Source organism: Diabrotica undecimpunctata, chromosome 6, assembly GCF_040954645.1.
Source record: "Diabrotica undecimpunctata isolate CICGRU chromosome 6, icDiaUnde3, whole genome shotgun sequence".
NCBI classification, from domain to species: Eukaryota; Metazoa; Arthropoda; class Insecta; order Coleoptera; family Chrysomelidae; genus Diabrotica; species Diabrotica undecimpunctata.
The window spans coordinates 114,576,492-114,603,016 of NC_092808.1; the positions used below are offsets into that span (position 1 = coordinate 114,576,492).

The 26,525-nt window shown below is 33.3% G+C and overlaps 1 protein-coding gene across 5 annotated transcripts in view; it reads right to left on the minus strand.

Annotated features, from left to right (window-relative positions):
• rdx (BTB/POZ and MATH domain-containing protein rdx) overlaps positions 1–26,525 on the minus strand; it is a 264,099-nt gene that overhangs the window by 22,311 nt on the left and 215,263 nt on the right. For 4 of the 5 annotated variants that reach the window (XM_072535183.1, XM_072535182.1, XM_072535181.1 and 1 more), the window contains 2 exons: positions 3,017–3,138; positions 1,058–1,337 (listed from right to left, as the gene is read on the minus strand). In XM_072535183.1, coding sequence (XP_072391284.1) covers positions 1,058–1,337; positions 3,017–3,138 — 402 coding nt within the window. Of the gene's footprint in view, positions 1–1,057; positions 1,338–3,016; positions 3,139–3,219; positions 3,356–26,525 lie in introns of those variants that run through there. The other variant, XM_072535184.1, reaches the window with a different exon arrangement.

Genomic DNA, 26,525 nt, shown 5'->3' on the forward strand with positions numbered 1-26,525 from the left:
CACACCAGTCTCATTTTTAAGTATGCACCTTGGAATATTTTTTTCAATTCCAACTTGTCGTGGTCGTTTACACAATGGTAATATATGTCAATTGAGGAAATAAAATTTGGAGTCCGTGTAGGTTGTCCTTTAATTCTAAAAAGTAATGTTGAAGAGATGACTAGCCGTGTAGAAAATAGAAGAAATGTCTACAATAAAATACTACAATGTCTGGGAACTCCATTTTTTACCTCGCGAACAGTTCATTTTAAGTGATAATTGTTAAAATTGCTTAACCACAAATTTAATAATACTATAATTTAAAATAACCAACCATAAAACCCAAAGGTTTACACTCGAAAATTCAATTTAAAATGCCGATAAAATGGTTAATGGCACATGAAAAGTTGGAAGATTCTAACTTTACTGGCACAAATCATGCACTTTTCGGAATTGCTCGCCTCTACTCACCAGTAACTGTTTATACATGGCATTTTATTTTACTGGTGCACCAACAAATACTGACGCCAGCAAATCCATGCGTGTATAAACTCTCCTTAACATATGCAGCCAAATAACTTACTTAAAAATCAGCCAGACAGTTAAAAATAACCCAAAGAAAAATGGAACGCTTAATGCGTGGCATAAGGCTCAGAAGTGTTGTAATAGCACAGGACACAAATAATTGGACAATTTTTAGGAGGCCCATGTCCGACAGTGGACGCAAACAGGCCCTGTATGATGATATATTCTAGTACACAAGTATAGGATTAGAGAAGGAGATAATAATGATGAAGTGCATCTTAAAAGCTGATCATAATACCTTCAGTCATAAAACGCTAAATACAAGTATCACATGTTTCACATTATTTGCTATAAACTCATGATATGATAATGTCATAACATATGTTTATAAATACAGATCTTTATATCATCATTAAAAATTACAAAAAAAAGATAGAAAAAATATAACTAAATTGATCATTTTTTGATGGACTCTTTTGAAAATATACAGATTTATGAAGTATCTATTCTAGGAGCATTATATATTTAAAAAATTGTAAAATTATATACTCACTTCACAAAATATCGTTAATTTATCATCTGGAAGAAGACCATTGGCTTCATCTAATAAAAAATCCCGTCTAATGAATTTCTTAAAGCCCCAGTCTTTTCCTTGCACAAACCTATACGCTCGTTGGCTTTCCATCGCCTTTGTCTCTTCGCGTTTCGCATTTAATATACTAAATTTAAATTTGGCTCTAACTTCACTTTTATTGCACGACACTAGTAACAAATATAATGATAAATAGTCTTTGCTTTCTTCATCCAGACCTTTTGGATTCACTCTTAAACACCTGAAAATATAACTTAAATTAACAATATTGTAAAAATTAGCTATAAAAGAAAATGTCTTAGCTTTAAATCATTTATATATATTTATACAATATATCATTTTTAAATGAGCCATATATTTTTAAATGAGCTTATATATATATATATATATATATATATATATATATATATATATATATATATATATATATATATATAATATTCTTGCAAATTAGTAATACAATTGAATTTTTAATGTAACACTGTATAATGCAGAGGTTGAAGGAGTTGAAACTTTGGACACTACATAAGAACAGGAAATATTACAAATATTATTACTTTAACATTCGTATTTTAAACCAATAGGAAAGTACAAACATTATGTGCAGTGATACTGGAACATTGGAACAGAAATGTTTTGTATCATACATAAATATCTAGCTAATTTTTTTTTATTTCAACTGCCACCTAATGAAAACCATAATAAAAAGGACAGTTGTAAAATGGTGAGTGCTGACGGAAAAAAAAACTTTTACAGACAAGCAATTAAGCCTCTGAAACTTTTTCTTGACAAAAATTGAAAATGTATAAGAATACGAGAAGAAAAAAATCAAATGTTCTTCCTTACATCAAAAGAACCTATGTAGCAAGTTTCAAAACTCTTGAACTTTTTCTTCAAGAAAAATGAAAATCATAACAATAAGAGAAGAAAATATTGACTACAAATCAATAGTATTATCCCTTACTCTTAGAGGAATAAATGTAGCAAGTTTCAAGAGTAAAGTAAAGGCATAAGAATATAAGAAGAGAAATACCTACTTCAGCTATTTCAATAGCGTTCTTGTAGCCAAGAGCAACTTACCGGGTTTTAAGACTATAGGACTTTTCCTTCAAGAGTTATCACATAAACGTATAAACAACAGTGTGATTTTAATAAGAGCAATTACAACTTAATAATTTATGGAAACATCGAAAAAGAAGGAGAATTTATGAAAAATTAAACACGACAATTCATTTTTATAATTAAATTGTCACCGAGATTTGCGCCAAATGTTCGCAACTTACATTACAATTACAATTTCTGCCCGAAGAAAAGTCGAGATTTTCACGCGTTAACAAGTATATTTTTCTTAAGCCTCCCTGTACAAATTAATACAAGAATATTCTAAAAACGGGCTGTTCTAATACATTAAAATTTAATTCGGCAGCAATGTAAGCTAGTTATGGAATTCAAGGTATCACGAAAGCTTAAAGATTACAAATATACTATAATCTGTGACTAGTTTGGAGAATAACTTTATAAATAAAATAAAATCTTCAGTAAAATGTAAATAGAGCTTGAAACATGGAAATAGTTTGAATAAATGTTGTAAATGAGTAAATAAATACAATTCAGATATTACAATCATAAATATATTACTAGATTTTTGGATACAATTTAAAAAAACAGCAGTTTATAAAAAAAATAATAAGAGTTTCTTTCAAACATAACACTAAACCGCCATTCCCCTATATTCAGAATACAACACGCCTCTGTATGTTCACATTATTATTTCATAACTCCCAATAGTGTTTTTTACAGTAATTAACAATTTTTGTAGGTATATAGTTTAAAAACTTATTAAATACTCGTTGCTAGTAAACGATCTGAACAAATATCCCAACAAAAATATTGTTTTCTAGAATATAAAAGTTTTCTTACCATTTTAATTTATCATTTGCGCCAGCGGAAAATGTAGAAGACTTCAGAACTTCACCCATTTCTTCTCGACAAAAACTAAAGTTGTTTATGGTCCACATATAACTAAATTTAACTACTTTAACCTGAAACAAATGAAAATATTTTAATTTAAAAATATATAACAAGCATAAGATATTTTTTATATTAATTCGGTAGATATATACATTTGGCAAAAGTCTTTTACAAATAAATATTCTTCCTGGAACTTCTATAATTCGTAATAATCTTTCCATTTTTGGAATACAATAAATAAATAAACACAAACACAAAATACAACCAAAAAACTGACATCTTAAATAATGTTCTTGTCAAATAATGACATTGATTAGCCACCTTTTGGTCGAATGAGTTGTAGCGCGGTATTTAGAACCAGTAGTCGCGAGTTCGATCCCTATGAGGGAATATAATATATTTTTTTTAATTATTATGTTCTCATTTTTGCCACTTTGGTTTTAAAAATCATAAAATGGAAAAAGCATATCTTTTTTAATATTGTTTTGCTAATTTTATACATTATTTAATTTTCCAAACTATTTTATTATCATCACAGAATGTTGTGATTAGTATTCTGTGTTATCATTGAATATTTAGTAGATATAGTAGTCATGGGCGTAGAGATGAAAGGGACAAATATATTAATTGTTATTTTAAATTTCTTTTATGTATATGTTTATATGTATGGAGATAAACCTCAAAAAAGGTCGGTTTATTTTTAAATTATGATTTTTTTGGCATATATATGACACTACCGAGGTTATCCATCTGGGAAGAAAGAGTTATTCTTTCACCGAGAGTTAATTTAATAAGATTTTCACAATTTAATGGGGATTTTGAAACGGTGCCACAAAGAATCAAAAAATCCAGCGACCTAATGATTTATACAAGTGCTTTCAAATAATATATTAATTTCTCCATGGTCCCATTTAAAAGTATCTTACAAAATGGCGCCAAGACGCTATTAATAAAACTGAGGCTTAGTTCAGTTACCTAAAAATTTAGTAATTCAAGTTTTAAGATTCAGAAAAGAGTTGTTTGGGTGGGACTTATTTCGTTTTTTTACGTTAGCATATTGAATTAATTCATTCATTTTCGCTAGAATATATTTTGAATATGTTGTAATTATCTCCACAATTTATGAGAACAAACTATATATTAAAATTTTTGATACTTTTAATATTTATTATTAAGGACTATAAGTGCTATAACTATAAACGAAAAATACTAAAAACTTGATACTTGATACATAGCTTGGTCCAAGGTCGAACCCTATTGAATTTCTTCTTCTTATTCTTATTCTTTATAAGCAATTCTGCTTGTTCATTGGCGAATTACTACATCTATCTAGGTTGTCAACCCGTCTTTTGCCCAGCCGTCCGATACTTCTGCCGATTGGTAACTTACCTCTTGCTATTGTGACGACACGGGTCTCCCCCATTCTGCTTACGGGGTTATTCCATTAATTTTTTCTATTGATTGTCTATTCGTTTATACACTGTACGGTACATTTTCTTCGAATGTCTTCGCTTCTCTTTCGATCTCTCAGCGTATTTCCTGTAAATCTTCTCAGTACTCTCACTCTCATCTCTACCGTTTCCAGTAGCCTTTGCGTTGTGGTTGTGTCGGGTCTTGTTTCTGAGGCATATTCATTATTGGTCTTACACTGGCTTTATAAATTCTTGACTTCATCTCAGTGTTAATGTGTCTGTTTCGCCATATAGTGTTATTAATTCATCCTGTAAGTCTATTTGCCTTTTGTACTTGATTTCTCACTTCTTTGTCCAAGACTCCATAGCTGCACAATGTAATTCCAAGGTGGTATTTTATTTCCATTACTTGTTCAATAGTTTTCTAAAATGAGATTGTCATATTTTTTTTGCTCTTATGTTAATCTGTTGACCAGTCTTTCCAGACTATCTTTATCTTGGGCTATCAATATTACGTCGTCTGCGAGTATTTTTACTTCTACGTTTCTCATTCTGTATCTTCTTTCCTTATTCCGCTGCCTATTTCTATAGGTTCTGAACTTGTCCATCTGTTCTGACTTCCATTTTGTTGTTTTGGTAGATGTTTTCAATAGTTTTTATGATATTTATGGAAACTTCTGTATTATACAGGAGATGGATTACATCTTTGAGTCTTACTCTGTCAAATGCTTTCTTTAAGTCGCTCAGACACAGAAATGCTAGTCTATTATGCTCTAGTGATTTCTCAGTAATTTGCTTTATGCCGAATATTGCATCTGTACACGATGTTCCAGTACGAAATTCCTGTTGTTCATTTGCTACACTTATTCTCTAATTCATTAGTTATTGTAAAATTTTAGTTGTAAGTTTTATGGTAGTATTTAACAAGTTTACACCTATGTAGTTTTCTGGCTTTTCTTTATCACATTTTTTGAACAGTAGAATTAGTTCGCTCGTTGTCAATTCTTCCGGTATTTTATTGTGTTTTATAATTTTATTGAGTAATGCTGTTAATTTTCTGTCATTGCTGCTCTACAATACTTCAGTAATTCGTTTGGTATTCCGTCTTTACCTGCAGCTTTTCTGTTCTTCATCTTTTCAAGTGTTTTACGAACTCCCTGTATATTAAGTTCTTTATATTTCCGGTTCTAGCGTAGTTTCTTCTTCCTCTGTATATAGCTTTTTTAGGTAGCCAATGAATGTATCCTTTTCTTGTGTTTTGGTTCTATTAGTTCCATTACTTCCGTTCTTTGACCTCTTATAAAGCGCATTATTTCCTTTTGCAGACCATAAAAATCATGTTCAACTTCTTTCGAAAAGCGTTCCCAGCGATCATTTTTTATTTTTCCTATAAGTGCATGTTGTTTCGTTTCTTATTGTTTAGATTAAGAGAGGTGGCCTTTCGGCCTATTCCACTGCGACCTTTTCAGATCTATTGTGGTCCTCTAGTCCTAGATAACATTCTCTAGCCTGACCCTTTTTATAAAGTCTAGTAGCTTCGAGACTGTACCTTCCATATACTATTTGCCGGTGGATTTTCTTCTCCTAATGCAAAGAACCGCACATTTGCCAGACTGTCACACTGACATAAAATGTGCTCTGCTGTTTCTTCTTCGAGGTGACAGAATCTGCACAGGTCATCATCTGATAATCCCATCAGCTTCAAGTGCCTATTCAGCTTACAGTGCCCTATTAGAAGACCTACTATGACCTTGACTGTTTTCCTGTCTTTGCTTATTAGGTCTGCCGTAAATTTTGGCGAATGTTCTGTAATGAACTGTTTCGCCTGTCTTTGTCCTGGTGAATTCCTCCACCATTCCAGAGATTTGCGAGCTACCCACCTCCTTGTAGCCGTTCTTGTTACTGATTTAGCAACTCCGCAGTAGGGTTCCGGTCCAATGAATGGCAATGATGAGCCTTGTTTGGCCATTTCATCTGCTTTTTCATTGCCCTTATGACCCTCGTGCCCCGGTACCCAGGCTACCGTAACCTTGCTACGGTCTCCTAGTTTATTTAGGGCACACACGCAATCCCATACTAGCTTAGAATTGACCTCTACAGAATTGAGTGCCTTAAGCTCTGCCTGACTATCTGTGAAGATGGCAACTGAACAGAACGTTCTTTCCTGCCTTTCTATTTCTTCCACGCAGTGATGGATTGCAGTTATTTCCGCCTGGAAAACTGTCACATCCTTAGATAGACTTACCGGGAAATCTATCCCTTGATTTGTCCCTACTATGCCGGCTCCCACACCCTCCGATGTTTTTGAGCCATCTGTGTACCAGGTAGCAGCAGCTTTTATGGGTACACCTTTATTCCAGTCTTCCCTGCCTGGTATCTATATTCTTATTGTTTTGTAATTATGGTATACCTCTTGTGTTTTGGTTGACATGTATTTCTGGTAAACTTGCTGGTAAACCAAGAACTTCCTTATCCTAGGCTAATATATTACGCCTTAATTTTTGCCCGGCTTTCTTCGATTCCATCACTTTTTGTGATATATGTATTTCTGTTATTCTTTTTTTTTAATAGGTACCTTGTGTATTCTGCTGTTTTGTTATCACATATGTGTTTTCATTCGGATTTTGCACAATACCAATTTATGATGGCTTCCTGTTTCTGTTGATGTTAGTGCTCTTACATCCACGATTTGAGAGGGGTGTAACTCTCTATTCGACAGAATATACTCTATCATAGATCTTTGTCCTCTAATGTTTTCAACATTGTCTTTGTATTGTTCTTGCAGGCGGAATTCTATTGAATTTGGGGTTAATAAATTAAAGATAACTCAGAATAGAGACGTGTAGTGTTTGGAAACTTCGGTTACGTTTTGGACGTTCGGTAAAGGCTTTCATTAAGTTCCAGAATTATGTCGGTCCTTTGATACTCAGTTATATCGGTTTATGCTATATGCCTACCGTGCCTTTAGTACTTTATATAAATACAAAATTGAAATCATATTTTGAATCATCTACTGATACGCATCATCTACTCATGATACGTATCACTACCTCATAAAAATATAATATAAAATATTGATTTGTTCTACTGTACTTTCTTCTCTGCGCATAATAATTTTTTCTATGTATTGCTAACAACCTAAGTATTTGTGTCTTAAATCCTGGGTTTTCGGTCTGTGATTGACACAGAAATTAATATTTGTCATACATTTCGGCGGCTATGCGTTTTCTATGAATTTATTTTATTTTATGTTCGACATATTAGTGTATAAATTTTTTGGCAAATAAACGTGTATATTTCTCATGCACTAAACTCAACTTTAAAAACACAATGTACAGATGTTTAATTTAGACAGTAATGAATAATCGAACAACCAAATGTTCAGTCTAGACTTTTGATTTTCTAAATTAACAGTTTGACCCGTTGCGTGCCGATGGTTTCAATAAAAAATTAAATCAAATACTGGGCGCACAATGGCGAAGCGTGGGAATAATAGTTATGCCGCGCCCTATACACTTTTACCGAATTTAATTCGGATGTTGGAATGCTTTTGTAAGTTACAATGACAACTGAATGAACACTAATTATTGATACATGTTTGATTGGGTACATGTGATATAACCAACAAAAAAATAATAAACTTTTTACGATAATAGTTTTGATGATATACGTAAACAAGACGTAAAAAATAATAAAATACAACCAGAACAATATTTGCATTAATAACATAACTAAAAATATAGAATAGTGAATGTAATAATTTCATCTAGATCTGGAAGCATAAAATTCTATGAAATACAGTGAATAATTTTTGTTGTTTTATCTATACTTGCTGCGGGACGTGTCAAATGGATAAGTGCGGGACGCGGGACGAGACAACATCCTGTCCCGTGTGAAATCCTAATACTAGGTTATCATTGATAAACACCAATGGTAGGGTAGACCTGTACCTAATGTAACATCAGTAGTTTTCTCCAAATTTAGTCTCAGGGCTGTCAAATAGATTAAGGCAGTATCTACTTTCTAATTTAAGTGTTCATAAATCTATTCCATTTTATAGTTTAAAATGTCAAGAAAAGAAGAAAACTTTAAAAGTAAAACATATATCGTGAAATTTTCAATATATTTATATTAATTACATTTTTATGGAATATTAACAGAAATAGAGCAATGGATAGCTTATATAAAAGAAGTCTAAAATAACTTTAATATACAGTGTGACCCATTTAGATTGGAAACACCTCTATAAAATTTAAAGTTGTTAACCGATTTTAACCAAATTTTTTTTTAATGTCATGTAATAAAAGGTCTATGGCGGGACAAAATATGAAATATTAAGTTAAATTTACAGGGCAGTCTACGATACTTTTTCTTCGTCGAAAATGGAAAAATTGTATTAGCGATTTTTTTAATAAAAAAATTTCTACGCCTCTGGATTAAGAGTAGCTTTAAATAGCTATGACAAAAATTTCATTAAAATATATTCATTAATAACGAAGTTATGACAACTTAAAATTTTAAAACTCACTAAGCTACGAGTCAAAAAAGAACACCCTGTATCAACAGAAAACCATAAAACTAATTATTTTTCAAATAATTTTAATAATAAACCACTACTAGACAAAAAAATGTTTAAAATAGCATAAAAATTTAATGCAAGTAACGCACTTACATTATCATTAACTTCACATGCTACAACTTAAATCTCAGTTGCCATGACAACGAAATTACTGTTTGACATTATTTGTGCATACAAATTTCAGTGCTAGCATAAATTTATGCATAATAACTGCAACGATATTTACTTCAAATTCTTTTAATAATATTTTGTGTCATGGTTGCAAGATTAAGTTTGAGAGTAAAAATTGAAATTATACGTCTTTAGGGAGATAACGATAGAAGTGCCAGGGAAGTTTGTACAATATTTAATGACAGACATGTGAAATCGTCCTAATATTAGCTGCGGTACGGTAAACAAAACTAATAGAATATTTAATGAATATGGTGCAGTATTAGAACTAATTTTAAAAAATAACCCGTTACAAAGAGGAAGAGGAAATGATCAAATCATTTTAGATCATTTCAGAAATAACCCTAATGCCAGTTTAAGGATTGCCAGTTTATATTTGAATGTGCCTCGAGAGAGTATTCGGCGATGTCTTAAAAACGTGTTGTTTGCCGACGAAGCCACAGAAGCCACGATCATCACAGAATTGTCGCTATTGGACAGCAGATAATCCCCATTGGGTAATAAACTGTAAAATCCAGTATTCCCAAAAAATCAATGTCTGGTGTGGTATACTGAACGAGCGAGTTATTGGTCCTTTCTTTTTTGAAGAAAACTTGAACTCACAGAACTTTTTATAATTTTTAAACACCGACTTGTGGGATGCTATTCATGAGCTCTCAATTATTAATGAACGATTAAATTTGTATATCCAGTTAGATGGGTGTTAAGTTCATTACGCCAGAACCGTGAAGCAATGGCTAAATGAAAATTTTCCGAACCGTTGGATAGGCTGGGGTAGTCCGTTGATAGATTGGCCACCCAGAACTCCTGATCTCACAATTTTAGACTTCTTTCTCTGGGGAGTTACCTAACAAAAAGTTTACCAAACCCGTGCAAGAGACGTAAACGAACTTCGTGCAAGAATTCGACATGCATTTTCAGTAATTACTCCCTAACAACTAAGAAATGTAATTAGGAATATTCATAAACGCTACGACAAATGTATCCAATTAGATGGTGGATTGGTAGAGGTAACTAGGATTTAAACTAAAATTATGTTTCCATGTTTCTGTTAATACAGAGTGTTTTTTTAACGTTAATACAGAGTGTTTTTTTCTTAGTGAGTTTTAAAATTTTGTTTAAAAGTTTAAGTTGTTATAAGTTTGTTATTAATAAATATATCTTAATGAAATTTTTGTCATAGCTATTTGAAGCCACTCTAAATCCAGTGGTGTAGAAATTTTTTTAATAAAATAATCCCTAATACAGATTCTCCATTTTCGACGAAGAAAAAGTATCGTAGAATGCCCTGAAAATTTAACTAAATATTTCATATTTTGTCCCGCAATAGACCTTTTATTACATGACATTAAAAAAAAATTTGGTTAAAATCGGTTAACAACTTCAAATTTTATAGAGGTGTTTCCAATATAAATGGGTCACACTGTATGTAAATTAAAAACAGAATATCCCTGCCATTCCAAATGAACTCTTTAATACTGAGGAGAAACAATAATTGAAAACATGATTTTCTCTATTTGGGAATTTTAAATATCATATTTTAACAGCAAAAGCGAAGACCCGAATAGTGGATGACGAGTATTACAATTAATATTAATATAATACACAAATATCACATAAAAAACAGATGCAAATGGCGGAAAATCATAGAACAAGCCAAGGTCCAAAAAGACTTGTCAAGCTAAAGATGATGATGATTATGACATAAAAAAGCAAATACTAGAAATCCTACCAATTACCGGACCGTCACCTTGCTGAAGAGAACTCTTAAACCGTTAATAAGGTAAATGAAAAATTCATAACTAGTGAAGAGCAGAAAGACGTTTGACAAAATAGGTCAACAATAGAAGATAAAGTATGTCCTCCTTTTTTCCTGTTTGTGTAGCACAAATTTAATATGTCCACACGCTAGAACATCAATTGACACGTGGTTAGTGGAAATATTTCCTATTCAATGTTAATCTCTTTCTAATGTGTAGTTACGAGAGCAAACATTAAAGAAATTAAAACCCTTGAGTCATGCCCCTTAATTCCAGTTTATGTTCGAGTTATTTGTCAAAACTAATGTCCGTTTCTTTCTCAGAACATTAAAGTCGTTTATCAGATTTTGACTGATTTTGGACATTAATATATTGTCGCCTATTCTTAGTTAGACGATATTAAGATAACGTAAGCATTATTATCAAACGTAATTAATAATGTGTTATCCATTTTATTATAAATCTAGTAATAATTAACAGATTTATTACTAGTTTTCATATTAAAAGATAATACGTATTTTGAAAATGTTTAAATATCACATTCGTCCTGCAATGCCGCCTCTGATCATCTTCAGCTATTTAGTATTCTTGGTATAACGTTTAGTAAGAGTGAAATCTTAAACAAGAAACACAATTCTAACCCACACTTAACCTCGCAATAAAAAAAGCAAATCATAAAAAACGGGTCATCCACAACCACAATTTACACATAAGCAGACATCAGAATCGAACAGTTCCAGTCGAGATTTCTCTTTTTTTTTCTCTTTTTTTTATTTGAAAATGTGTAGGCAAGGGCTCCACCGAGAACAATGATTTTGGGGTTCATCAAGGCCGATTTTCTCTCTTTCAAAGGATGCGAGGGAGACAGACACAGGCGTATCCGGTGGAACGGGGACTCATGAATTTAAACAATTTTAAAAAATATATAGTATATAATTTAAGATGCATCTACAAAATTTAGTCCGATCTATATTTTATAAAAAAAATAATTATTATATTTTGTTAACTATTTATGCTGTTTGACCAGTATAAATTTAGATTCATATGAAACATATACTTAAAACATGTTAAGACAACCTAGTTACATTTAAGGGTTTTCACTTAAGTTTTAGGATATGTTCATAGCTAACATGTTTTTACTCGAATTTACTTGTTTTCGACTTTTTTTCGGCGATATTTTTTAAATTAATTCAGTTTAAGTATTCTTTGTCCACGAAGAGAGTGAGATTCTCTCCTGATTGCTGCATGGTTTGCTTTATTAGCGGCTGCAGTATTTCTAATATAGTGAATTAGTTATTTCTAATATAGCAAATTACTGCATCCTGAGATTTCTGCTTAACATGAGTTTCAATTGTTGCCTTTAAATTTTTGTCTGGCCACACGTAAGTGTTGCGACTAGCGCAACAACATTTATTTTATCCAAATTTTGTAATAAAATTTAATACAAGGACTTAAAATTGTAATAATTGATATAAGGGGTGTTTTTTTAGAGGTGTAGAAATGTAAGTTGGCAACATTTTTTTAACTGGCGGTCATTTGAGCTGTCAAGTGATTCATATTTGGTGTGGTTTTCATTTCAGTATGAATAGACTGACGCCTGAACAACGCTTCCCAATTGTGCAAATTTATTTTGAAAATCATGGTTCTGTTCGAAGTACATATCGCGCACTACTTCCTTTTTTTGGTCAACATAATAGTCCATCAGAGCAATTAATTCGATTAACCATGGAACGTTTTCGCACCACGTTTACTCTCAATGATAAGAAGCATCCACAGAGATGTCGTACAGTGCGTATAAAAGAAGTCGTTGCTGATGTACAGCGTAGCATAGAGTAAGACCCCAATAAGCCTATCCGCCATCGTACACAGCAGTTGGATATGTGTCCATCCATTTTATGGATGATTTTGAGGAAAGATCTTGGTTTGCGTGATTACAAAATCAAACTCGTGTAAAAATTGAAGCTACTAAAACCTAGCAAGGCGTAGATTCTGTGAATGGACCCAGAACGAGATTGCCGATGATTCTGATTTTCATAAGCGAATTTTGTTTAGCGATGAAGCTCACTTTTGTTTGAATGGATATGTCAACAAACAAAACTGCTATATTTGGAGTGAAGATTATCCTCAAGTGTATGCTGAGACACCATTAGATCCAGAAAACTTGACTGTTTTGTGTCCTTGTAGGCTGGTGGAATCATTGGTCCGTACTTCTTCAAAAACGATGCTGGTCAAAACGTTACAGTCAATGGTGACCGCTATAGAGCCATGATTACTGACTTTTGTATTCCTTCCGTTGAACAACCATGATGTGCAGGAGCTGTGGTTTCAACAAGCCGGCGCAACATGTCACACAGCTCGTGCCACAATTGATTTATTGAAAGAAACATTTGATAACCGCATAGTTTCATGTTTCGGACCCGTGAATTGGCCTCCAAGATCTTGCGATTTAACACTGCCAGACTATTTTCTGTGTGGATATGTGAAGTCGCTAGTCTACGTCGATAAGCCTGAAACGATTGACCACTTGGAGCTGGCCACAAATATTGAAAAAAGTCATCGAAAATTGGACCTCTAGATTAGACTACGTCAGAGCCAGCCGTGGCGGTAATATGCCACAAATCATATTTAAATTATAATGTCAAAAGATTATCTTTTGAATAAAATCAATTTCATGTTAAAAAATTGTCTTTGTTTTATTCCAATTCAAAGTTCAATACCTTTAAAAAAAACACCAGTTATAAATAATAATTGAGTTATGTTACAAAATTCAGTTATCGTTATGACTCGAAAACAAAAGAAAATCGAATAACAAAACGAGATATTTTTAATTATCTTTAATGTAACCTTCTGGCAAAGGTCTAGTGCTAAGGTCTGGATAACAACCACAGTTAAATTAGAAATTGAAAAAATTGTCAGTGTCGGGAATTGATCCCGGGCCCTTTAGCTTCTTAAGCCACTAACATAGCCACTGAGCTACGGCCGCCTAACTATTTTTAAATTTACAATATACTTCTAGAAATTGGTGTGTTCCTCCCCACTGACCCTGCATACTTAGAACGTTTTGTCATACGGATGAACCCTTGAGACCAAAAAAGACGAAAAGAACCATATGGAGACCTCAAAAGAGACGGGCAAACAGTAGATTGGCACATTAGAAAAATGGAAGTAATTGAGAGGGACCTACATCCAGGTGTACGGATAAAGTTCAATAAGAGAGTGTCATTGCGATAAATGGTTTACAGTGACATGAAAATTTTATCCCAATCAAAAGATAATATTAAATCGTGAACATGTTTGTATGACTGTTGATGTGGAGTCACAATATATATGATTTTAGACGATCATGCCATGAGCATCGTCTGAAGGAGAACGACTGGGCTTGAGGATTAATATAGACAAGACGAAGGTAATGGTGGTTAGCAGAACACGAAATATGCAATTAAATATAAGAGTAAACAATAAGAACATCCAAAAAGTCCCCAAGTTCAGATATCTCGGTAGTTGGACAACTGAATATCTAGATCCAGATATAGAGATACGTAGCAGGATTGAGCAAGCCAGAACAGCATTTACTAATATGAGAATCTTGCTAAGCAACAGCAGCCTTAACTTAACGCTTCGATATCGCTTTGTCAAATGTTACATTTACTCCATACTGCTATATGGTGTAGAAACCTGGACCATAAAGGCCAATGTGATGAACCAATTGGAGGCCTTTGAAATGTGGGTATTTAGAAGACTACTTAAAATTCCCTGGACAGATCACACAACAAATGTCGAAGTATTAAATCAAATGGGCAGAGAACGAGAATTGCTGTCAATAATAAAAATAAGAAAAACTGCTTATCTGGGTCATATATTTCGAAATTCCAAGTAACAGTTCTTAAAGCTTATTATGGAAGGGAAGATAGAAGGAAAACGGGGCATCGGAAGAAAGAAATACTCATGGCTTAAAAACATAAGGGATTGGACAAACCTCGAGAGCCCATGCACTTTTTAGAGGCACACAAGACCGAGACGAGTATGCCAGAATTGTCGCCAACAGCCACTAATTGGATAGTCCTGATTACTGACTGAGTTTCTTAAGTGATTCAGACCCGTTAATCCGAGTTTTTAAAAATCTCTGTATAACCCATGGCTATATAGTACTGCATCTAAACCAGTCCCTTAAATTTTTCAACCATGATACTCTCCTTCTTATACTCCTTCCTTCTCTTATCTTTCCCTGTATCATTTATTTTAGCATTTCGTATCGCTGTCGCCTCATGTAGTGATTCATTTTCTTGTAATTTTTCGAAATACCTTTAAAAATTTATTTATCGAATTTACCGAATAAATCTTTATTTAATATGTGCATTTTCTCGTCGCTTGGATAACGCAGAATACGAATGTGTAAGAAGTTTTGTTATCCGGCTTCTAGATACTGAGACACCGACAATTAAATGATCGGGTACAAAAAGGAAAATGTTAGAGATACGTGAGCAGGCAGGATTAGGTGAAATTAGTGATAAGGATTTGCTTAGGTTTGATTAGGTTATGTTCAGTTGGAGTATATCATAGACATATAATACAAGACAGACTGATCGTTGCAATACCAGCCAGTTCCTCCAGTGCGACAAAGAAAACTGACGCAAAGTAGTCCCCGTTTCTCTTTCTAATAGGCCGGGTTTATCGACCACGTGACCTAAATAATCAATGAGAAAGTCGCGTGGTCGATATATATGAACCATTAGAAACAGATGCAGGAACTGCTTTGCGTCATTTTTCTCTGTCGCACGGGAAGAAGGTGGGGTTGGTATTGCAACCATCAGTCTATTTTGTAGTGTCTATGGGTTATGTTAAGTTGGGTTTGGTTTGTTTAGGTAAGGTGGTTAGAGTAAATTATAAAAAGGAATCCTTGCAACACCGTTCATTTTTAATCCATCATGGCCTAGATTTTTGTATACTCCTCACACCAGAGCATGTGAATGCCGAGAGTTGTCTTTAAAGTTCAAATCGGCTTTTTAATTGTCCATATCTCTGTTACCTGAAACAGAATGACAAACATTCTTACATGTATTTCATTCAAAATTTGCAGTTATTTAGAAAATTATGTTATTTTTCTACTTTAATTGTAATTCCCAAGGAACTACATATTTCTGACGAAAAGGAATGGTATATTAAGCCTCAGCAGCAGCCTTTGATATATGAAAAACATAAGAAAATTCGCTACTACATGCTAAACTGCATTTAAATTAGAAATATCCAAAATTTCTATGTTACCTCTAATGTATTTCGGTTATCTCGGAATTTCTTTAGTTTTTAGATAATATAACAACATATTGTTAAACGTTTATTTACCATATTTTGTATTAATTGGAATTAAAAGATTTTTCGAATATATTAAAGGTATTTCTTTTTGAAAAAGTACAGTCTGAATTGTTTTTTTATATAATAATATGAAAATCTTTTTTATGTAAACTTTGAAAAAATCATTTACTTTGGTAAAAGCATTTTATAAAAGACAAAAAAGTATTTTGTAACTATTATAGAGATACTTAAATACTCGTTCATTGAGTATTTTATATTTATAGATATAAATCCAATTTTTATCAGATCCAGTTAAAATTTAGGAAATCATAATTAACCATGGTATAAGAAACATTGATAAATCTTTTATACCTGCGCTACTGAAGGTAAGGGTCGCTCTTTGTGTCTGTTTCTAGGCGTGCGTGTCCTTATTTTCGAGGACCCCTTTCTTCTCTGTTCCCTACCCAAGCAAGTTCGAAGGTCCCACCGACATAACCGACCGATCGCTATGTTCAGCTGAAGTCTGAAGTTTGAGCTTCGACTGACGGAACGACACCGACGATATCCAAAACACGAAAAGAAACCATGATATGGATATGATAGACCAGTTACCAGTTCCAGAAGTTTGGTATATAAAGTTTTTACTTTAATGTAACAAACACAAAAGTAATAAAACGGAAATTTTTTTATTAATAAATTTACCTTATAATTAGTTTTGGGGTATAATGTTTAGGTGTCTCAAAATATTAATGTTTAATATATTAATTATCGACACAGATTTTATAAACATTCAGGCCAGTTTTGTGACTAATATCTCACAATACTGTACATTAGGTCGAGCACCCACGACGCAACTGTTTTAAATATCGGTTGAATTTTAGTGTGAAACTAGTTTCAGGAGTGCAATCGGTTTCAGACCGTAGTTTTATAACAGTTGTGCCGTGAGCGCTCAACTAAACTTACGTTTTTAAAACTATCAAAACTTGATAAAAAAAATAAATAATTTTGAGAATTACTTATTATATAATTATGTAAAAATGTATTACTAGTCATTCTAAAGCAAAATAAATACAATATTATAATAACAAAGGAATGTAATTATAGATAAAAAATAATGAAAATATTAAATGATTAGAATCGTAAATAACATATTAAATATTGTTTTAATCAGGGTATTTTAGTTTGCATTCTTATTGTGACTAACTATTAATGGCTCGTTACTAAAAAGTTGATTTCTATATCAACATATAGTTCTGGAACATGGCCAAAGGTAATATGGTCTGGGGGCTGCTAGAAGCGAGAAGAGTCCACTTTGACGTACTGGTCAAAGGTCTGCGCACTTAGAATCCGAGACGTGCTCACGTGGGACTCACTCCACTCTCATTCCATATAACCTTTCCAGGGATTTAAAACTTTTTGTGACAATTTTACTCCTAACTGGCTATCATAAACTACCAAGCGAACGTAATTATTGGAGTCTTGATGAAGATCTTGGAGTGCCTGTGGTCGCAAAAACTATGTCAAGGAACCGATTCCAGGAAATAGGTATATTCACTTAGTAGATAACGATAATCTGAATACCCACGACAAAATTACGGCCACTAATGTCACTTTTAAATCAAAAAAGTTTAACAGTGGGACGTTTTACATGAAAACCTGTTAATCGACTAAGCTATGGTAAAGTTTTATGGTCGGCATTCCAGTAAACAATATATAAAGTGAAAACCAGTACGCTGTTGTTATAAGAACTGGATGCTGTGCAGTTCCACAGGATGTTGTCATGCCTTTGACACTTATTGTGGTGATAAAGGAAATCCTATGTTTACGATTTACCCTTAGGATCTCGGGTAGTTCTTGATCTTCTCAAAATTACTGCAGTGCACTCTGATCATGTAATTTGTTAAGTTATCGTTCCACTGGTACGATAAGAGAAAACCGAACTCAAAAATGTAAAAAAGTACAAATATTCAAAAAGAAATAGAGGATCTTTTGAACACTATTATGATAGTGATTCAGTGCTTCTTTTTATTAGGTGGCAAGACAATCACCACAGTCTCAGTTGTTACCAAATATGACAAATTGCAACCTATTAGTACGTCAAGCGCTGGCACTGGTCATCAGTATCCAAAGAAAAAGTAGATGTGTAACGGCCACATATTTTCAATGTGTATAATAAATGCATGAGTGGAGTTGATTTACACGACCAGGCAGTAAGCAACTACAGGATTTTTGTTATGAGGTAAAAAATGGTGGTGGGTGCTGTTTACAAAATGATCAATATGACTGTTGTCAATGCCTGGAGACTATTTCGATTAACAAATGATAATCCAATCTCATGGTTTTGCAATGAAAAATCAACAAAACCGAAAAAACGACCTGCTGCGCAATTACCACTAACTGTACGACGTCATGAGGGCGGTCATTTCCCAAATCATTTTTAAGTATGACTTCAATTTAATTTTTTGCTTATAATAATACTCCTAATAAGATTCAGTTAAAAATAATTTATTTTTTTCAACAAAATATCTTGGGTGTTAATGGGATCAGACGTTTGCTATTATGTATTTTTATTGATCGTTTGATTCTTTTGAACTTCATGAGGAAACTGGTATGTACCAAATAATATTTAAATTTAGTAAATGCAGTTTGAAGGTATCTATCTCATTTAATCGTTAAGTAATGATTACAACATTCACTACGATTGCGAATAAGACTTTATTTATTATTTTAAAACAACCGTGAAATCTGCAAAACGCAAAATATTTTATATTATTATATGGTCACTGTTTGTAACACGTGAAACGATACAAGGATTATGTCCTTTGACCTATTCAAGTAAATATTTTAAAGATATTAATGTAACGTCGAAAATCATAAGCATATATTTTACTTTTTTTTTAAGCTAATTAGTAGAAAATAGCAAATAGTTGATTTTAATAAAGAACGAATTTTATTGAATTCTACAACATTTGGATGAACTGTTAGGTAATATTCATACACATTCGTTTACACATACACATACACATCGTTTAACGTTGCACGAAATACGAAATATTCTATCTGAATTATCTGGCATCAAACGTCAATTTCAATATACAAAAGTCCATCTAATTTACAAACCGTTGCACGTCATTATCTACGTCAGAGATCGAAGTTGACATAGTTGCCAAAGTATAAAAAAATCCTGAATCCATTTTAAATCAAATAGGTCACATAATTATTATTGTAGCGTGATTAAATAAAACGAGCGGTTCGAATTTATATACATATATTTATTTATAACTTTACAGTTCGGTACTCTCTTATCGACTAAACTAACTTCTAACATCGCGTCATTTATATACCAAAAGTATTAAGTTCCAGAACATTCAGGAGTTGTCCCACCTCTAATTCGCCTACGTGACCTGTTGTTCTGTCTCTCACTCGATGCATCGCGAATGTTCTTGTGGCCTTGCTAGAGTTGTAACCGTTATATGAGCCATGTCAAAAGCATGTTCGTAACACTGCTCTCCTCTTAAATCTGAGCGTCCCGATCAGTAACTCTATATGTAGGCCCAGGATGGCGGAATCTACAGGACTCTCCAGCTCTGCATGAACCCCTCAAGAAGAAATAACAGTCTACAGACTTTGAAAGACACGATCTCTTCGGATTAATACAGCACACAGTAATTCGTACGCCGGTTTCTCGGAAGATCACTTCAAGCATGCTTCTGACAATCTTCCAGTCCAGATTATCTAGTGCATGGCCTATCTTGGGTAAGGCCAAATTCTTGATGTCGTAATTGCACACAATTTTCTTCAAATTAGTTAGAGCACGCCATATATCCTCGTAGCTTGCCCTGTCTGTATACGACCTCCTGGTCACCATATATAGCAAAGATCGAGAACCATCTTCTAATCTCAGTACTCTTCCAACTTTAGGTTGCTGGTTTTTTAACTCGTCCAAACGACCGAATTTCTTATAAAATACGGATGGGATTCCTTTAGTCATCTCAAGATCTTGGGCAACACAGTGGGCTAGAGAGACGTTATGCGGAACACTAAAAAGATCCTGCTGAACTTCTGTGGTCACGCCGAATCTAGCACTCTTTCTCTCTGCGTAATTTGACATAACTTTATTAAAGCTTGGTCGCCGGTCATCTTTGATCTTATGTTGAAGGGTACGTGCTTCTTTTGTTTCATTTGAACCAGCATATGGTGCAAGACGATTTATGTGAACTACTTTTGGTTTACCTTTCGGCAACTTCTTAATTCGGTATATTACGTCATTTATTTTCTTTTTAATTTCATACGGACCTTCCCATTGTCTTTGCAGTTTGGGAGACAAGCCTCGACGACGTTGTGGATTATAAAGCCAAACAAGATCACCTACTTCATAGCTTTCACTCTTGCATCGAGAATCATATTTATTTCCATCATTCGTCTCTGGAAGTGGACCTGCAATGTCGATTGCTACTCTTTCCATAGGACTACCAACATTGTACTGTTTCATGGGTGCCCTCTTTTTACCAACTGGACCATTACTGGTTGCACACAGTTCACATTTCCGGCACCATCTTCTTACATCATCTTTACAGTTCACCCAATAGAACCGTTCTCGAACCTTTTGCAGAGTCTTCGTAATACCAAAGTGTCCACCTGATGAACCGTCATGCAACTGACGTAAAACTTCTGACACTTTACTTTTAGGTACAATCAACTGAAGCTTAGTTTCTGTACCATCATCGTTCTCAAAGGTTCTATACAGAAGATCATCTTTCAGCACTAGGCAATTCCATTGGCTCCAGTAACACTTGACTTCTGGACTACATGCACTAATGTCTTGCCAAGAAGGTCTTCCACTTCGACGCATCCAATCCAATACTCTTTTTATACATGGATCATCTGCTTGAGCGTCTTGTAGCTGTTGAGGCTGCCATTGATCATTAATGACGGCGGTTCGTCTCACGGGGCAAAGTCGTTCTTCTAATTCAAGACAATGATTACGATTTGCACTGTATGCCCGTCTTGACTGAGCATCATCATTTGAATGACTCTTTCCAGCCCTGTGTTTCATTTGTTCTAGCTTTCTGACTGTTGTATTATTTTCTTGCAATTTACGGCGAATGTGACCTACGTCGCCATCATTCGAACATCTGGTTTCGTGTCTCTTCGGCATCATGTTGCGAACTACTTTCCGTACGATTTCCTCCAGACGTTTCTCGTTTTGTTCGTCGCTCTCTTCAGAGGTTCGTACTCGATAGCTCCGTGAAACTTGACTAGCTGTTTCATGTTCCAAGGCAATACCGAGCGCTTCATCTAAAACTTTCGGTCTTGCTAGTCGTAAAGCTTTCTGTAGTTCACTGTCTCTTAACCCATTGACGAAGGCATCTACAGCAATTTCTTCCAAAATGTTGTCTGGTGCCTCTGGATATGCCAACAACGCTATACGAGCAATATCTGCTTCAAATTCTTGCAAACTCTCACTTGCTCGTTGGATTCTACTTCTTATTTGTACTTTGTACACTGGTTGTAGATGGGCATCTCCGTAACGTTTATCTAGTCGAGTGAACAAGGTCTGGTAACATTTTTCTTGACCCTTAGGAATTGATCTTAGGATATCCGCAGCATCACCTCGTAAAGCGGCAGTCAAGGAAACAGCTTTTTCTTGTTCTGTCCAATGATTGGCTGTCGCAATAGCTTCAAATTGTCTAAGGTATATGGACCAAGAGGACTTTCCATCAAATGGTGGCAATTTGAATCTCATATGATTTGTCATTTCGTCTCTCGGTGATTCTTCTTTCACTACCGGATCTAAGGCTACTGTATTAACTGGTGGTAGCACTTTCGTGTTAGTTATCATGGTCTCTAATTTTTTGATCTTCTCTTCTACTTCTCCTATCTTGTCGTTTACATTTTTCTGTATCTTATCGAATTTTCTCGAGACTTCTTCAAATTTCTCATTGTTTTGAATACATATTTCTTCAATTATTTGTGAAGTCTCGTCGAATCTTCTAAATACATTTTCGAATGTTTCATCGAATCTTTTGGGAACATTCTCTAATTTATTATCATCCTTTTTAGAAGATTCTTCTATCATTTGAGAGACGTTTTCAAATTTCTTATCATTTTTTCTGAAACTCTCTTCGATCTTCATTAAAACTGCTTCTTCTGCTGACTGAAAATGGAATGTCTCTGGGTCATCTCCATTCTTGTTAAGAACATTCTTCAGTCGTTCTTGGAGGATCTTCTTGGACCCGCTGCAATCTTCATCGCGTTCTTCTAGCTGCTCACGCAACTGTTTTACTGAGAGTTGTACTAGCAGCATCTTTGGTCAGGCACGCGTACTTTTTTTAAAATGTTCAAAAGTCTTTTTCAAAAGTCGCTGCTGAATTTATTTTTAAATAAATCAATTATCCTCACACCGTGACACCACTGTAGCGTGATTAAATAAAACGAGCGGTTCGAATTTATATACATATATTTATTTATAACTTTACAGTTCGGTACTCTCTTATCGACTAAACTAACTTCTAACATCGCGTCATTTATATACCAAAAGTATTAAGTTCCAGAACATTCAGGAGTTGTCCCACCTCTAATTCGCCTACGTGACCTGTTGTTCTGTCTCTCACTCGATGCATCGCGAATGTTCTTGTGGCCTTGCTAGAGTTGTAACCGTTATATGAGCCATGTCAAAAGCATGTTCGTAACATTATTATACTCTTTACAACGACTATTTAAATTCTAACATTTGACATTTTTGAAATAAAACACTAATTTTGTTCTAAAAAGAACAGATTTTATTAAATAGGAAAAAATATAAAACAAGAGGTATTCACTTTAAAATTTAAAATAATAAAGTACAAAAAGTGTCGCAACTGTCAAATGAATGTTACCAATTTATGCCAAAATTTCAGCTTCGTTCGATTACAGTTACAGTGTGTTCCGAACAAATGTTCTTCATAAAAACGCTTTATAATGAATTTATACAAATTAAATGAAACATATTGTTGTCTATTTCTTTAAGTTAACATTAATAGAAATATTTAAATATTATTTCTACGCGTATATAATAAAATATGTCTAGTGGCTGTAATGCCAGTTTACTCGGCAAAGTGATTCTAAAAAAGAACACACCTACCGCCTAAATATTTCGTGTTGGTATCATGTGACGTCACGGGCTATGACGCCGATGACGTGCAACGGTTTGTAAATTAGATGGACTGTAGTATAATGTTTTTCGAACTTTTTCATTTTCATTGCTTTTGTGTCTATTGAAGTTAGCGAACACACATTAGGGAGAAAATATAAACTTTGGTTATTTCTAATATGTGGAAAACGTAAGACATTTTATTGAAGATGATCATATTATAAGGTACTTAATAAATTTGTGTTGTCGCTATACGCATTTAGTTACATATTGGTAATAAAATTATGAGATGATATTAAAGAATAGACTGGCCTCAGAGGATCAGTCGTACTTATTTCCACTATGAACGTTAATTATCTTTAAATCAGTTTTATCACTGGACGCTGCTGCTGAGCTCGAAAAACATTAACAGAACTGCAAACGAATAATTTTCCCACTTTTCTGAACCAATACATTATTCTCATAATGCTGCGCTTGCCTCGAATCTGTCCTTAGAATCAATTATAATAGCAAATGTTATCGCTTGTGTAATGTTTTTAGTTTGAGTAATTGCATTAATGGTATATGTTTTACCGTATCAAAAGCTTTGTTATAATCCAGAAAATAAACAAATACGCCTTGGTTTACATCTAGGCATAGCTTTATTCAGACTTTAAATTTAAGAGTGTAGGCGCAAAATTTCGGGCCAATGCTTTTTGAATGCATTCAGTTTTTTTTTTTCGAATCCTGAGAAAACTAATAAGTATTTTTGAAAAATTTAAACGCAGAATGAAAGATTACATTATTACCGAGGGTCGAAAATCCCTGAAATCTTCTATAATGTTTATTTGAGTAAGTTACAGCGGTAAAAAAAAAGAGAAAATTAAGTGTGATTTTTAATTTCAAATATCTTATTCAAAAGAAACTTTATGTTTATTCTAAGGGACTTTCGGCCCTTGGTAATAATGTAATCTTTCATTCTGCGTTTAAATTTTTCAAAAATATTTTTTGTAGGCGAATTTTTGCGCCTACGCTCTTAAAACATCTCTCTATATCTAAGTACGTTTCAAAATCCAAATTTTGTCGGTTTTAATTTTTTATAATTTGTATGATGAATGATTTTATAAAATATTTTTAACAATTCTTACGAGATTGATGTTCAGAGAATTGCCTCGGAGTTTCCATATATTGTTCTGAAGATATTTTCTTGTGGCATTTTAAAGTCATTACTATTTAAATGGGAATAAGCCACAATTAAAGGTTAAAGTAAGTTTATTGACGTTTCAATTTCCACTTCGGAAATCGTTCTCAAAATACAAACATTAGTAAATTAAACAAATTTTGGTTTTTTGTTACTTGGTGAAAAATTCTTCTAATAATTTAATTTTATCTGACTCATTTATATTGACAATTCAGACATACATTATACATTTTAAGGTAGACGACTTTAAAATAATATTGCCAATATTGTTGAATTGCTTTCCTGGGACGACTTTACTTGTAAGACCATTTACATTACATGAAATCAACCTTAACTTGAGAATATCCGACAGAAAAAATTATAGCATATAATTCGTCTTCAAAAAGACAAACACACGCCATGATGACATGTAAAATTCTACTGTTAGTGATTCCATAGTAAATTATGAGGGAAAAACCAGGAAAAAAACCTCATAATACTATCCAGACAGATCTGGTTATCCATATTAAAAGAGGAAGTTATTAAAAGTAAAATATCAGTATTAGTAAGTCAGTAACATATAAAGAATACATCATTTATGTTTTTTAAATAACAAACATATAAAATCAGAAGTTGGTGTTTATTGAGGGTAAACTAAATGTACGACCAAATACTTACCATGTCGGGATAGTATTATGAGGTTTTTTTCCTGGGTTTTCCTCATAATTTACTATGGAATCATTAACAGGAGAATTTTACTGTCATCATGGCATGTGTTTGTCATTTTAAAGACGAATTACATGCTATGATTTTTTCTGACGGATATTCTCAAGTTAAAGGTGATTTCATGTAATCGAATGAACTATCTTACAAGTAAAGTCGTCCCAGGAACGCAACTCAACAATATTGGCAATATCATTTTAAAGTCGTCTACTTTAAAATGTATAATGTATGTCTGAATTGTCAATGTAAATGAGTCAGATAAAATTAAATTATTAGAAGAATTTTTCACCAAGTAACAAAAAAACAAAATTTGTTTAATTTACTAATGTTTGTATGTCGAGAACGATTTCCGAAGTGGAAATTGAAACGTCAATAAACTTACTTTAACCTTTAATTGTGGCTTATTCCCATTTAAGGAGTTACCATGTATTACATATATTTTATCGATTTCGGATCGATACTAGATTTTAAATGCTATTGAACAGTTCCACAATAATTTATGAACCATAACTTTTAATTAGGTTATTACTAAATTATCTGGATTATATCAATATGTTTTGAGGTATTAAGTAAGAGTAGGTACCTCAATTTTGATTTATGGCCTTATTTAATTTGACAATAAAATAAAGATTGTGGTATAGTCATAGCACAAAATCTATCAGTAGTAGATCCTCAGTGAGAACGTGGCTGATTTTGTTGTTTGTGCACTTTTTTATATTCGATTTTATTATGAGAGCAATCTTGGCATATGTTAAAAAATACTTAATATCCAATTTTATAAAAATACTACACTAATAAAACCTTATAAAACTGTCTTTGTTTAGAAGATTGTTTAGATATTACCCAAAATTATATTTGATACATTCGATTATAAAATTATAAATTAATAAAAGCGCGAATCATTAAAGCCATTGCCTCCTATTCATTGCTGACTAAATTTAAAAAAAACATAATCATATCATACGCGAAATGAAACGAATGACCGAATTCTTATATTACTACTGAACGTTGACAAACGACCCCAATTAGTCAGAAAACGGGGTTAGGAATGGAGTCGCAGCCACTCGAAAATAATTGTACCGAATAAACTGATTCAGCGTCCGACGAAACAGCGCAGCGGGCTCATTGGAGATGGAGCGAGAACGTTAGAATGTTTTCATCCATCTAAATATTAGCAACAATGCTAAGGATTGTCTGTCTAAATACATGATCCATGGTCGTAACACATACTTC